Raw genomic sequence first — 16709 nt, forward strand, 5'->3', positions numbered from 1 at the left:
TTTTCAGGCTGAGAATTTTTACCTTTATTTAGATTAACAAAAACTCTGAAATAAGATGACTACATATCTTTTGTACTAGAGCACTGTCTAAAAAGTTCACCTTAGAGACTTCTGGCTCCTGGGATAATGTAACATTATTTGCCTTAATATTTACTGGGGATTCAGGCCCCACTCTGTAAAATTAGCTATCAACTGACCCCTCCCCACCAGAAAAAGATTCAAATGATTTGTGTTGGTCAAAATATAAATGAATTTAGTCAAAGAGAGAAGATGACTACAAAGGTATATTTTTATTATCTGTAGAACATAGGTCATATTTTCTGTCAACCTTATTAATTTTTCTTCTGTTTTCACTGATTATATATCTATGTTTTTGTCTCTTGCAATCATCTTTGAATCAACTTTGTCAGCCTGGTTATCCCTTCATTAATTATTCAAACACATATTTACATGTATTTGTATGAGAATTTTATTCTTAACATGAAAATCACACTTTGACACATTTTAGTCAATAAGTTTTTTTTATTATGTTTGGTTTTTCTTGTGTTTGTTTTTTATTCTTTTTCTGATATGTCTCTTTTACTAAACTGCTTTGTCAAATAGAGTCTATTTATGTTATGACTGCTTTATAGGAAAACTAATCCACTAGGAAGACAAGTCATCTCACAGAGCTGATAGAAAAACTGGGAAGAAACATGAAGGAGATGAGATGGCAGCAGAGGCCATCTGAGCAGATGGCACATCTGAGGCCGCCTCACCAGGGTGATCTTACAGTACCACTGTTGGACAATCACCAACCTTCCAGAGACATCACCACCAAGAGATACTACTGTTGCCACCACTGCCATGCTGGAACGCTGCTACTGCCACAGCATACAAATCCCACATTCCTTCTATTTCTTTGAATCACTCTTTCTAGCATTCCAGGCCCATCCACTGACCCAAGCCTATGTCATCTTGAAGAGAAATACATCTGTTCTAAAGGACATTTGGGTCCAATATTTTTATTTCAGATAGTTCATACTTGGAGGTTTGTTTTCTACAACTTTTTTACATTATTTTCAAGATTTGTACAGGGTTTCACATAAATAGAATGGAATCGGACCTTCATTAACTCTGTGGAAGAGCCTTACCTGGGCCAAGTCCATCATGGCCAATTACAATCTTGTATAAATCTCCGAGGTGTACAGCTTCTAGGAAGAAGGCATCAGTCTATAATCAATCAAAACAGTATAATTAGACATAGATTGTCATTATGATTTCTATCAAGAATATAAATTAAGATGCAGTAAAAGTTAATTGTTAAAAAGTATGTTCATTGAATAAATATGTAAATCTGTCTATATTAGCAAAGTATGAACAAAATAACACTAATTTATAGAATATAATAAATTTTCAAATATACTCTTCTGTTGAAGTTTTTAGTATGGGAGCATGTATTTAGGGACTCTTACAGCTATCTTTTTTCAAATAATCATAGCATAATGATAATGATTATAAAATATTCTAAAACGTATATTCATTTCAATGTAAATAACTCTTAGCTATCCTGGAATGAAAACTTTTAGCAACTTTTATGGGGCATTTGAAAATGGAATGCTTCTGAAGTAACATTCAGATACTAATACAAAAATATTAGAAATTTATAACACTTATCTGAAGTCAAATCTACTGACAAATCAAAAGGTGCTATGGTCAAGTTCCAGTGGTTTATATACTTAGAAAATGGATAAAAGTGAGGATCACAGAATACTTTTGATAAAATCTAAGATAATGCTGTAGATTTCAGTGTAAAAAAAATACATAATATAGCATATCTTTTAAAAATGATCAAGAAAAACCTTCACATTATATAGTATTCTATATGTTTCCAAATATTTTCACATACTTTTGTTTTAACCTCAACAATTTTTCAGTGAAAGAAAAACATCCTTGCTATAGACAATAAAAGTGAGACACAGATCTGGGATTAGAGCTCAGTTTCTATTTTGAGAAACTGAGACCACTTTCCTTTTGAACCACTCTGCCTCTGTAAAAGTGTCTGTTAAAAGTATAAATAACAGTAGCAAAATTAGAATTTGTTATCAAAAAAAAATAGCCCATAGTTGATATATTTTAATGGGTAATATTGTTGTCCCTATATCCACCAAACTAATCTGTCCTAAGTGACTATGAGATGTAGTTTTTTTCTTTAAATGCCTAAAACTCAACAAGAGATCACAAGGCCTAGAGAGGAAAACAGAACTCAATCAAAAGAACAGAATTTCATAGGAATATAGTTCTCTAAGTTTCCTGAAAAAACATTTTAAATAACTATCTTCATGATGCTAAATGACAATACTAATAGATAACTAAAGAAATGAGAAAAATAAGGCCTATATAAAAGATCAACAAAAGACAGAAGCTACAAGGAAGACCCAAAGAGAAATTCTACTGCTGATAATAACTGAATTGAAAATTTCACCAGAAATAAGACTCAGTTAACTTGAAGGTAAGTCATTTGAAATCACTGAGTCAGGAGAACAAGAAAAAAGGAAGAAGGAGAATGAAAAAAGTAAAAGGAACTTCCAGGATACCATCAAGTGACCAATATACACATTATGGGTCATTAAGAAATAGAAGAGAATGGGGCAGAGAGCTTTTTTGAAAAAATATACAACAAATCACACAATCCTATACAAATGTAATGCACCAATAAAAAAAATATGGAAAGAGAAAAAAATAAAAGAGAATGTTAGAAGTTTAAGATGTTTTATATAATCACATTGGTAACTGCAAAGTAAATATCTATAGAATACAAATGAAAAGATGGGAATCAAGCAGGTCACTAGGAAAAAAATCAATAAGACAAAACAAAAGCTCTAAGAGAGAAAAGGGAACCAGGTAAAAGTACAAGACATACAGAAATCTACTAACTAAATGACAAGGGTACTATTGGTAAATCCTTTAAGTGTAAATGGATTAATTTCACAATTAACAATCATGAATAGGCTGAATGACTTTTAAAAAAGAAGATCTAACTATATACTATCTAGAAGAGACTCAATTTAGATCTACAGACACAGGCTGAAAATGAAAGTGGGGAAAAAGATATTCCATGCACATTGGAACTAAAAGAGAAAATGGCCATACTTATGGTCAGACAAAATAGACTCAAAAACTGTTACAAGGGCTGGGGAGATAGCTCAGTTGGTAGAGCACTTGCCTTGCAAGCACAAGGCCCTGGGTTCGATCCCCAGCACAGCAAAAAAAAAAAAAAAAAAAGTTGCAAAAAACAGACAAGATACAATGAATAAAGAGTTGATTCACCAGGAAGACACAACATTTGTAAATATGTATGTGTCTAACATCAAAGCTCACATATATAAAAAGCAAATGCTTTAAAGTAACTCTATTCTTCCCTAGCCCTGCCCCCATTGTGAATTAGTATCTGTATATCAGAGAAAACATTCAACTTTTGGTTTTTTGGGATTGGCTTTATTCTCCAACTCCATCCATTTACTGGCAAATGCCATAATTTCATTCTTCTTTCAAGCTGAGCAATATTCCATGATATATATGTGATATATATATATATATATATAAAACATTTTTTATCCATTCATCTGTTGAAGGGCACCTAGGTTGGTTCCATAGTTTAGCTATTGTGAATTGAGCTACTATAAACACCGATGTGGCTGCATTACTGTAACATGCTGATTTTTAAGTCCTTTGAGTATAAACTGAGCAGTATGATAACTGGGTCAAATGGTGGTTCCATTCCAAGTTTTCTGAGGCATCTCCTTACTGCTTTCCATAGGTTGCACAAATTTGCATTCCCACCAGCAAGGGGATTGAAGGTAGGGGAGGGAGTATGGGGATAGGAAGGACAGTAGAATGAATACAACATTATTACACTATGTACATATATAACTATATGACCAGTGAGATTCTACATCATGTACAACCAGAAGAATGAGAAATTATACTCCATTATATATAAGGTATCAAAGTGCATTCTACTGTCATGTATAACTAATCAAAACAAATTTAATTTTTTTTAAAATGCTGACAGAATTAAAAGAAGAAATAGCTGCAAGAGACTTCAATGCCCCACTTTCAATAATAGAGCAATAAAGTAAAACATCAATAAGGAAACAGAGAACACCACAGACCAACTGAACCTAAAAGCCATATACAGAACCATTACCAATAAGTGAATACATATTCTTCTCAAACACACATAAAAAATTCTTCAGAATTGATCACAAATTAGGTCACAACCAAGTCACAACAAATTCGAGAAAATTAAAATCATACTAAGAACCTTTTCCGAGCACAGTGGAATGAGACCAGAAAACAAAAGCAGAAAAAAAAACCTGGAAAATCTACAAGTATGTGGAAATTAAACAAGTCACTTTTTAAGTAACTATTTGGGTAAGTGACATTAGCAAAATAGGAGAGTCCCAACTTTCAACACTCCCATATCAAAGAAACAACTACACACAGACCAATTCCCTTGGAGACAAGTCCAGAAACCTGTTAAAAGACCTCTACACACGGCACTAAGAAAACATCTACATGGAAACAGGTAGGAAAAATTGAGGCATGTAAAAACTATACCCTGGAAATAGTGCTCCCTGGAGGAGGGAATCTCCAACTCCTAACTGCTCCCTGAAGAGTGAAGTTTTGGGACCATGAATATAGCACCCCTACTTTAATAGTTGCCACCTGAGGGACTGGTTCCTGAATCCACTAGCTCTGGCAGCAGATGGGGCTCAGTATTTGTAAATCCCCTGGGATCACACAGAACCAGTTCACTGTTCCCCTGAACCCAGTGCAATGAGCAGAGAATGTTTAATTTCCATTTCTCCCAGGAAGGGGTTCAACTGCACACTTTACTAGTTACTGACTGAGGGTCAAGCTTCTAAATAACCTATGACAGAGAGCCAGTGCAGCAGGTAACTAGCAAACTTCTAGGAGCAGGAACATGCATGGGGGTACTTCCCATGACTTTATACTAACTCACCCCAGTAATAAAATGAAGTCTCTAGTTTCTGCCTAGAAAGACACTTTCCACACATTAAGTACCCCAACTTCTATAATTACCACTCTAAAGACTGGCTCCTAAGTCACCTAGCTCTGGAAGGTTAGAGTCTCAGCATGTGAAGATTCCTCAGGACCACAGAAAACAAAGAGATGATTTCAAATGGGTACAGGAACACTTTCAGCAGCTATTCCCAGTGCTATTAGACAAAATGAACAGGAAAACTTGTTCAGTTCTCAGACTCTTCCTGGAAGGAGTCTGACCATGCACCTAATGTCCCAGCTTTCCCAGCCGCTGCTTTAGCCTGTATCTAGGAACTGACAGAACAAGCAGTCAGCAGCCCACTGAGCACCTGGACAGGTATATGGATACTTCAAGCAGTTCCTTCCCCTGGCTTACTCCAGAGATAGAACCAAGCCTCCAGCTAACCCCTCTGTCTCTGAGAGCTGATGGAAGCATGCATTTAGAAGGCTCCTGGGGGCAACGAAAAGCCAAGTAATAGACTGAAAATGTGTAGTCTGAACATTAGTGCAGGTATTGGTCACAGATCCTTCCTTTGACCTTAGTACAGGGAGAGCTCTCAGGTTTTCCCTGAGGAGAGAAGGAACTAGCTCACATATCTAGTATCCCAACACTCCCCGCTGCTTTTTGAGGAACTGGCTTCTAGCCTGCTCGTTTTGAGGCACTGATGAACTTGCCATACCCTAATCCTTTGGAGGCTATTAAAAACAAAGCAGTTTGGACAAACATGAAGGTTTGAAAAGCACACTAAATCTCTGACCAAGCTTATGGGTGAGTTCATTTCCTACATGAAATGAATCTGAAAATACTGGGAGAGCTAGTTCTTCTCTGATGTTTAGAAAAAAAGAGAGTTAAGGAAAATTGAAGAAAGGAATATGTTCTAAATGAAAAAACAAGATAAACTTCAAAGTAGCCCTAATGAAATGGAGGTGTAATTTAATCAACAGGGAAATCAAAATAAAAGATTCTGGATCTTAAGCCTCTATTTTTCATACTTTTTCATCTCTTTGTTGACATTCTTAGGGGGACAAAGAGAAAAAGTATAATGAAATAAGGGTTAAGATCCGGAATATAAGACTGGGGAGACAACTCAGTTGGTAGAGTGCTTGCCTTGTAAGCATGAGGCCCTAGTTTCAATCCCCAGCACCACCACCAAAAAAAAAGATCCAGAATACATAAAGAACTTCTATAATTCAACAACAACAAAAAAAGAACAAACCTATTGAAAAGTTGGCAAAGAATTTGAATTAAATTTCTCTAACAATGATATACAAATTCCAACAAGTATATGAAAGATGCTCAATGTCACTAGTAATTAGAGAAATGCAAATCAAAACCACAATTAGATATCACCCATATTCACTCTAATGGTTATTGTTTTAAAAAATTAACAAATCTTGGCAAGAATGTGAAAAAATTAGGACCCTTGTGCACTGTTGGACTTTAAAATGATGTAAACAATATCACAACTGTTACAGCATGCTAAGGATATAGCTCAGTGGTAGAGCACCTGCCTAAAATGTGTGAGGCCCTGGATTCAATCCCCAGCACCAAAAACAATAATAATAATAATAATAATAATATCGCAGTTGCTCAAAAAATTAAAAATAGAGTTTCTGCTAAAGACAGCAGACATGAGCTAGGCAGCAAGTCCCAATCTCACAACACGGAAAGGAGGCAGCAAAGGAAAAGCAAAATTGAGAGGTGGGTGACAAAATAAATGCTCTAAGATTCAATTTTAGAAAGTCTGATACCTGGAGAGATTTGAAGATAGTTTACCAGAGTAAAATAAACTCAGAACTCCCTAACCCCAAAACCTAACCAGGATAGAAGAAGGGGGAGGGACAACAGAGAGAGTAAAAGAGAGAGGGCGTGAAAAAATTCTTAAGCTCATCCACTTAAAGTGTGAGAGTAACACACTGAAAACAGAGCAAACAAGCTCACAACCAATCATGAAAACAAAACTGGGCTGGGGGTCCACAGCCATCTTGTGAAGCTCTCAACCAACCAGTCACCCCCTTAAATCAGTACAGCATCTTCCCACACTCAGCTGCAAATTAAATTGGAGGAAAGTTCCCTGAAGTAGGACCTCTTAAGAATTCAGAGAAACTACTACTACTTGCCAAAAATTGCTGAAGCCCTCCACAACCCTCACCACAAACAAGGGGAGTGAGGCAAAATGAACCATTGCTGGGAGTGAGCCTAACCCTGCTCAGCCTCGTGACCCGGGCAAGGGAGGAAATGCACAGCATCTCCTCAACTCAAACAGAGACAGCAAAGAAACAGCTTTGACCCCAATCAGAGGAAAGTGGATTCACCAGGCTCTGGCTACACTGGAGGGAAGCATAATGGGAAGCCTAGGGACGGTCCCAGGATCACAGCGCCATACCAGAGGGAAGCTGCCTGAATATCCAGTGACACAGAGACCAGTTCCTAGATGGTGGGAGCCACAGAAAGAAGGTGACTAGGATAAGTTCCCCGTATACCCAAGCTGAAGGCACTCACAAAGATAGCCAGAGGGAGGGAGATCAGTGAATGCAGAAAATTACCAGAGCAAAGACAGTAAGTGGCTGCACCCAGCCTTAAGCACACATAGCCTGACCTGTGATCACAACTGGTGAGTAGAACAGCACTGTCTGGATACTGGCAGGACCTTGCATCAAATATAGTAAACAAAAGGAACCAACACCCACCATTCACAAGCCGGGGCAGTGGAAACTAGAGCCCAGGTAAAACCACCCAAGTCTCTTCACTACAGCACCCCTGAGAGCAGCATTGGCTGGCGGAATACTTCTGCACCACAGAACACCTGCAGAAAACCCACGACCAGAGTTCCTGAGCTCACAGTCACCAGGATCTTCACCACCACAAAAAAAGGACCTTGTAGAGAGGAGCAGGTGCACAGTGACACAGAGCAATCACAGGGACACTCCAGAGCCTGCATACTGAATTCCTGCAAATAATTAAATCAAACAAGCCATGACACTGCACCCTCCTTGCAGTCAGCTGCAGGCCCCTGAGCTGAAAAACCAGAACCAGCTGGTGGGAGATTCATAGCAACTAGTGAATTGGTCCTCAAGCCCCTGCAACTCTGGAAAGATCCACAGCCAAAGAATGACGGACATTTGCTAAATGTCCAAACCCCAGTGAAATCCAAATCAAGATTCAACAAGAATGTCCTTCACCTAGACATAGTTTACTAAAAACAACTAACATCAACTAAGATCATATAAATAACTCTTTAACTTGAATGATAGTTGTTACCCTAATAGCCAACATTGTGTCTTCATCCCAATGGAAAGTATTTCATCTAATGGTTTAAAACATTAATTGGAATCAATTTATTCTTTTTTTTTATTTTTTTTAGTTTGTTCTAATTAGTTGTACATGACAGTAGAATGCATTTATTCTTGGTCCTCTTACCCCCTATTTATCCTCTTGTATAGCCTGCTGCTACTTCAAATACCCACGATTGATTTCCCATTTCTAGATTGATGTGAAGTGTTCTTTTATATCTTTTCTCTCCTTTCTTTTTCCCTCTCATTTTTGTCCAATCTTTCTTCTTTTATTTAGTTCTTATTTAAGGTTATAGCAATTTTATTAAATTTAATAACTAACATTTTGGCCTATTCCATAACTTTATTACAAGTTTATATCTGGATTTGAGGAACCATGGAGAACAAGAGCAACATGTTTTTGTTTCTCATAAGGTTGAACAGTGTGAGGCTTGACTCTGAAGTGATTATAGTAAGTAGGGTCCAGTGGCATCTCAAAGTAGTGCTGATATTGGGACCAGCATAGGTCACACAATGACTTAAAATATCATTACCTGGATATTCACCCAACCCAGCACTCTTAAGAAAAACAAGCACACAAAGTAATCCCTTACTTAAAAGATAAAGTGAGAACTATGCCAAGAGATGGGAAGATATACAAACAATATAAAAAAGCAAGGGAGCAAACCATTCCAAACAGCCCATAATGCTTCAACAGTTGACTCCCTGGAAACCACAGTGGAGGAAATGACTGAGAAAGAATTTAGAATGTTCATAGTTAAAATGTTCTATAAGCTAAGAGAAGATGTAAGGAGTGAACTTAGAAAATACAGGAAGATCACTTCATTAAAGCGATAGAGAATCTGAAAAAGAATCAAACAGAAATTCTGGAAATAAAAGACTCAATTAACCAAATTTAAAATTCAATGGAAAATGGGGATTACCTTTCTCACTCCAACAATCCAGAGGGTGGAATATCAGGCTCCTGACCACCCTACCTAAGACTGCTGAGAAGAGAAACTGAGACTCTTTTGAAGTCCAACAGAAAGAATTCCTTAACTTTTCATCCAGACCTTTTGTATTATTATTATTACTTTCCTTTAATTGTGACCTTAATGGTACATGAACATTTATACATATTCCCATTTTTTTATCATGGCAAGCATTTTTAAAGCCAGTTATTTTTCATGGATTAGTTTTTTGTAAATTAGGATGTTTGATTAGCATATTTCAGTTTTGCAGTCTTCTATTTTTTAATTTTTATTTTATATGTTCATTTTTCTCCTATTTCCCTTGATTCTCTCTTTTCTTCTGCTAACAGCCAATCTCTATTGTTCTTTCACCACTCTTCCTTTAATTTTACATTTCCTGTTCTCTCCTCCCTCATAATAATCACATCCTATGTCATTTCTGTTCTCTTCCTGTCCACCATTTGAAATTATAAATCCTTTTGCAAACTTGCTGTTTTTATTGTAGGCAATAACTGATCATGTCTTTTCTGTTTATTGTGATAATTAACATTATAGACATCATATTAGGAACTATTTTGTTTAATACTGTATATTATTTGCATTGGTGGTTGTTATTATTTGTCTCCTCCCAGTGAGGTACTGGAAACCTTCAGGGACACTAAATCCACAGGTTGAAACGCTACTGCCTCAGGTCCATACTGTTATATGGGTAGACACACGAACAACATGAAAAAGCAAATTGCCCAAAACGAACCAAGATATTCTGATAACAGAATCCATTGATGCCACAGTGGAAGAAATATCAGAGGAGGAGTTTAGAATGTACATAGTTAAACTGATCTGCAAAGTAAAGGATGGAACAAAAAATTAAATCAGAAAATACAGGAAGTGAAAGATCACTTCAATAAAGAGGCAGAGATTCTGAAAAAAAAAAAAGCAAGCATAAATCCTCAAAATTAAGAAAACCAAATTAAAAATTCAATAGAAAACATCACTAACAGACTAGATCATTTGGAAGACAGAATATCAGGCAATGAAGACAAAATATAAAATCTTGAAAATAGAGTTGATCACAGAGAGAAGATGTTAAGGATTATGGGATAACATGAAAAGACCAAATTTAAAATTTGTCAGTATAGATGAAGGTACAGAGATACAAACCAAAAAAAAAGCACAATCTTTTCAATGAAATAATATCAGAAAATTTCCCAAACCTAAAGAATGAAGTGGAAAACCAAATAGGGGAGGTTTATAGGACCCCAAATGTACCAAATTACAACTGACCCACACCAAGACACATTATAATGAAAATGCCTAATATACAGAATAAGGATAGAATTTTAAAGACTAAGAGAGTAAAATACCAGATTATGTATTCGGGAAACCAATTCCAATTTCAGTTGATTCCTCAACCTAGACCCTCAAAACTAGGAGGTCGTGGAGTAACACATACCAAGCTCTTCTAGAAAACAGATGCAACCACAAATCCTATATCCAGCAAAATTTGAGCTTCACGTTTGAAGTTGAAATAAAAACCTTCCAAGATAAAAGTTAAAAGAATTTGCAACTAGAAATCCTGCACTACAGAATATGCTCAGCAAAATATTTCATGAAGAAGAAATAAAAAATAAAAGTGAAAACCAACAAAGGGAGGAACAACACTAAAGGAACAGTCAATCAAAGGAGAAACTAAGTCAAGTTAAAAATCAAAAGTAAACCAAAATGACCAGGAATACAAATCATATCTCAATAATAACCCTGAATGTTAATGACCTAAACTCATCAATCAAAAGACATAGAAAGGCAAACTGGATTAGGAAACAAGACCCAACAATATGCTGTCTCCAAGAGACTCACTCATAGGCAAAGATATCCATAGACCAAAGGTGAAAAGATGGAAAAAAACATATTGCTCACATGGACTGTGTAAATAAGCAGGGGTTTCCATTCTCATATCAGACAAAGTGGAGTTCAAACCAAGTTAGTCAGAAGGGATAAAGAAGGACATTTCATACTGCTAAAGGGAAACATACATCAGCAAGATAAAATGATCACAAATATTTATGCCCCAAACAACAGAGCACCTACATACATCAAACAAACCCTTATCAATATTGAGAATCAAACAGACCACAATACAATAACACTGGGTAATTTTAATACACTTCTCTCATCACTGGCTAGATCAACCAACATAAACAAAAATTCTATAGAACTAAAAAATACAATAATGTGTACCTAACAGACATCTATAGAATATTTCCCATCCATCAATAACTGAATTCACTTCCTTCTCAACAGCACATGCAGCATTTTCTGAACTAGACCAGCTGAATATTAAAAAAAGAAAGAAAGAAAGAAAGAAAGAAAGAAAGAAAGAAAGAAAGAAACCTTGCTTTCCATCAGATCATAATGGAATGAAATTAGAAATCAATGATGAAATAAAAAACAGAAACCACTATAATACCTGAAAATTAAATAATACACATTTGGGGAGTTACCGGGGATTAAACTCAGAGGCACTCAACCACGGAGCCACACCCTCAACTCTATTTTGTATTTTATTTAGAGACAGGGTCTCACTGAGTTGCTTAGTGCCTTGCTATTTTTATTGAGGCTGGCTTTGAACCCACAACTCTCCTGTCACATCCTCCTGAGCCACTGGGATTACAGGAGTATGCCACCATACCTGGAAAATAATATACTTTTGAATGATGAATGGGTAGAAAAATAAATAAGGCAGTTCTAAGAGAAAAGTTCATAGCATTGAGTTCATACATTAAAAAAATAGAAAGATATCAAACAAATAATCTAACATTACATCTCAAGGCCCTAGAAAAAGAAGATTAAATCAACACCAAAATCAGTAGAAAATTGGAAATAATTAAAATCAGAGCTGAAATGAATGAAATTGAGAATAAAAAAAAATACAAAGATCAATGAAACAGTTTTTTTTTTTTTGAAAGGACAAACAAGATTGAAAAACCCTTAGCCAAACTAACCAAATGAAAGAGAGCAAAAACTCAAATTTATGAAGTTTGAGATGAAAAAGGAAATATCACCACAGACACTACTGAAATCCAGAGGATCATTGTAAATAATTTTGAAATTTTATACTCTAATAAACTAGAAATTCTTGAAGATATTAAAAAATTCCTGAAGACATATGATATAAATTGAAGCATAAGCATATAAAAAACTTAAACAGATCAATATCAAGTAATGAAATTGAAGCAACTGTCAAAAGCATCCCAACAAACAAAGGCCTAGGACTGGATGGATTCTCAACCAAGTTCTACCAGACCTTTAAAAAAGAAATAATACCAATCCTCCTCAAGTTATTCCATAAAATAGAAAAGGAGGTAACATTGATAAACTCATTCTACAAAGCTAGTATTACCCTGATACCAAAACCAGACAAAGACATATCAAGGAAAGAAAACTTCAGACCAATATCTTTGATGAACATAAATGCAAAAATTCAAATACAATATTGGCAAACTACACACAAAAACACATTAAAAAGATAGTACACCATGATCAAGTGGGTTTCATCTAAGGGATGCAAGGTTGGTTCAGTATAGAGAAATGAATGGGTGTAATTTACCACAGAAATAGACTTAAGGGCAAGAATCACATAGATGCATACAATCTCAATAGATGTAGAAAAAGTTTTTGAAAAAGTATAGCAACCAATCATGTTTAAAACACTAGAGAAATTATGGACAGAAGGAACTTACCTCAACATTGTAAAAGTTATACATGACAACCCAAAGTCAGCATTATACTGAAGCGAAAAAAAAAAAAAAAAACTGAAAGCATTTCCTCTAAAATTAGGAATAAGAAAAGGATTCCCACTTCAGTCATTCCTATTCAATATAGTCCTTGAAACTAGTCAAAGCAATCAAGCAAGAAAAGGAAATTAAAGGGATTCAAACAGGAAAAGAAGAGCTCAAATTATGTGTTTGCTGATGACATGACCCTATATTTTGAAGACCCAAAAAACTTTACCAGAAGACTTTTAGAGCTCACAAATGAATTTAGCAAATAGTAGGATACAAGATCAACACTAATAAATCAATCTCATTCCTGTACTCCAATGATTAATCTGCTGTAAAAGAAAATAGGAAAACTATCCCATTCACAATAGCCTCAAAAAAAAAAAAAATACAATACTTGAGAATCAATCTAACAAAAGAGATGAAGATCCTCTACAATGAGAAATATAGAACACTAAAAAAATTGAAGAAGATCTGTGAAGATGAAGAGATCTCCCATGTTCTTGGCTAAGCAGAGTTAATATTGTCAAAATGGCCATACTACCAAAAGTGATATGCGGATTCAACACAAGTTCCATCAAAATTCCAATGACATTCTTCTCAGAACTAGAAAATGCAGTTATGAAATTCATTTGGAAAAAAAGAGACAACAGAGTAAACAAAGCAAAGCAAGAGGCACCTCAATACTAGACCTCAAGTTATCATTTTGATTTTTATAAGTGAGGAAACTAAGGCACGGAGAGGAATAGCAACTTGGCCAAGATCGTAGGCTCAGAACAATGGGGCAAGGACTGAACACAGGCAATTATTCCTATAGTCTATAAGAGGTGCTTAAGTGCAACCAAACATCCCAGGCATAACTGCAGAGGCTCAAGGTATTCAAGTGTTAGGTACATTGGGGAACAGCTCCAGGACAATGTGGGTGGGTGGGATGAGCAGGAGGAAAGGTGGCAGGCGAGACAGGAGTAGGGCGTGGGTGGGGTGCAGATCATGAGGAAGCTTATGAATTAATCTGAGACTGTGTGGTGGGAATGTTTCATAGGCTTGATCAGAATATGCACAATTGACTTGGTTATACATGTACTTCAAGTCAAAATTAAAAGAGTTTTTTAGGGCAGGAGAAAACAGCAGAAAATTAATCAAGAAAAGTATATAAAACTTTGGGTTAATTTTTGTGATTATACTATATTCTTAAATATTCCCTTGTTCTTTCAAAAAATTTAAAATGAACTGTAATGTAATACAGCAATCTCGCTTCCAGGAATATATCCAAAATAATTGAAAGAATGATCTCAAAGAGATATTTGTACTCCATGTATGTAGCTGCATTTTTCTACCAAGAGGTAGAGGAAATCCAAATGTCCACTGCCAGATGAACATTAATCGATAAACAGAATATAGTGTGTATATAAGTGCAATGGAATATAATTATTCAGTAAAAAGGAAGAAAATCATCTAACATGCTACAACATGGACATTGTGCTAATCGAAAAAAGTCACAAAAAGATAATTGCTATATGATATGAAGTATCGAAAGTAGTCAAATTCCTATGAAAAGAAAGAGTGGTGGTTAGCTGGGACTGCGGGAAAGAGGAACTGGGTAGTTATTATTGACTGGTTATAGATTTCCAGTTTGGGAAGACAGAAACGTTCTAGAGATCTGTTGCACAACAATGTGAATACAGATGCTTCTTGACTTATAGTGGGGTTACATCCCAATAAATCCACTGTAACTTGAAAATACTGAGTTGAAAATTTATCCTACTGAGCATCAGAGCTCAGCCAAACACTGCAGATAGAGTTTCAGTAACTTGTTCTCCTGATAATGTGACTTTGAGGAGCTGTGGTTCACTGCTACTACTCAGCATCATAATAGAGCACCTTACCACAGGTTGCTAGCTCGAGAAAAGATCAAAATTCAAAGTAAGATTTCTACTTGATGCATATTGCTTGCACACTGCTTTTCTGGTAAAGTTGAAAATTTGTATGTCAAACCCATTATAAGCCATGTATCATCTGTGTTCTGAACACTACTAGACTGTGCCCTTAAAAATGCACTTAAAATCTGCTTAAAAATGATAAAGATGGGAAATTTTATTTTGTGGTTTTGTTTTGTTTTGTTACCACAGTGAAAATTCTTTTTTTAATTCAAACAAAGAAATTTTTGTTTACTTACTTGTCCTCTTAAAAAATTAAAGGAGTTCTTTGATCTAAATAGTTGTCTGGATCCTGTGTCTCCTTTTTCCCCATAGATAGAAATGTAGACATTAGCTACTGTTCCAGCATTCCATAGCTCACCTGTTGCCACAAACACTTCATATCTTGTCACTGATAACAAAAGAAAAACAAGGTTTAGGTGTCAAGCATTACTCATATAACTGAAAATTAAGAATGTAAATCTAATCAACAGTTCCAGTTCTAGATAAGTTGTAGTAACACGTGCTACAGTCACTCCCACTGAATGTAGGTATGAAAACTTAGCAGAATGCATGCAACAGCTATGCAAAGACTGTGAGCGCATAGGGCTAAGGAGATAGCTCAGTTGGTAGAGTGCTTGCTTTGCAAACACAAGGCCATGAGTTCGATCCCCAGCACCAAAAAAAAAAAAAAAAAAAAAGACTGTGAGTACATCGTACCAGGAGGACTGGGAAAGAAGACCAGAACGCAAAGAAACACCAAGTGTGAACACATTTATCACTTATCTCCCTCCGTGGTCCTCCAGCCTGGGTTCAGTATGTGGGAAACCTGGAAGCGTTCCCTAGAGCTCAGATACAGAGGACACAGAAGAAGCTCTCTAGTTCCTGGTAAGGTAGCAAAAACGGGAATTCCCAAGACATAGAAAAGGTAAAGTCAAGTCATTCTACCTTCCCACCCCTTCATTTCTATGAAAGACCTCCATGGATCAGCGATGCTTTATTAAGCAGCACAGAGGCACATTTTCAAGGAGGGTGGAGAGATGGCAACTGTCTACAATAAGGGCCTGGGTTTTATAGGGTTTAGAGGGGCTGAGTCCCAGCAGAAAAATGTATTGGTTTCAGCTGGAGGGAGATCTTGGGCAGCCAGGGGAAGGGTCGTAGATAAGGAAAACTGCAAAAGTTCAGAGCCCATTACTCTCCCTTTCTCCTTGATATTTTTCAGGTCATTCAAAGGGTGTGTATAGAGATCATGGGGGCACAGTACTGGGAACAGCCAGTTCAGCTACAGGTGGGGACCAGGTGCAAGTCCCTTCTGGGCTCTCCCCATTTTCCCTTCCTGCCTTCCCTATGGTTGAGACCTGGGCTTGGCTGAGACCTGGACCTGTTTCATCCCCGATGCAATAACAAAAGCTTCAATTTACCATAGATATCTCCCCACACACGTGGCAGGAGGGCAGGTAGAAGAACAGAAATTCCCTGGGGACTATTTTTCTTATACTTCATTCTCTATTCTCCTACACATCAGTGTCTAGAAACAATAGCACACAGGAACCAACACTCTGAAGAACCTTCCCTTCAATTCAGTGAAACTAGGCTAGAATGGAGTGGGGTCACCCCCAATGCTTTCTTTACTTTCTCTGTTCTGCCACTGCTTAGCCCTAGACACAGAAGCCTGCAGAAGTCCACAACACAATAGGATAACAAAAACGCCAGTTTTTCAG

The 16709-nt window shown here is 36.4% G+C and overlaps 1 protein-coding gene across 5 annotated transcripts in view; it reads right to left on the minus strand.

The window, feature by feature from the left end:
- Rp1 (RP1 axonemal microtubule associated) overlaps positions 1-16709 on the minus strand; it is a 316770-nt gene that overhangs the window by 208521 nt on the left and 91540 nt on the right. For all 5 annotated transcript variants that reach the window (XR_007109811.1, XM_047561225.1, XM_047561216.1 and 2 more), the window contains exons 7-8: positions 15249-15400; positions 1134-1212 (exon numbers count right to left, since the gene is read on the minus strand). Coding sequence is in view for 4 of the 5 variants with exons in the window: in XM_047561225.1 (XP_047417181.1) it covers positions 1134-1212; positions 15249-15400 (231 nt within the window). In the remaining variant the exon portion in view is untranslated. The remainder of the gene's footprint in view (positions 1-1133; positions 1213-15248; positions 15401-16709) is intronic.

The sequence above is a fragment of the Sciurus carolinensis genome, chromosome 1 (assembly GCF_902686445.1).
Source record: "Sciurus carolinensis chromosome 1, mSciCar1.2, whole genome shotgun sequence".
Lineage (NCBI taxonomy): Eukaryota > Metazoa > Chordata > Mammalia > Rodentia > Sciuridae > Sciurus > Sciurus carolinensis.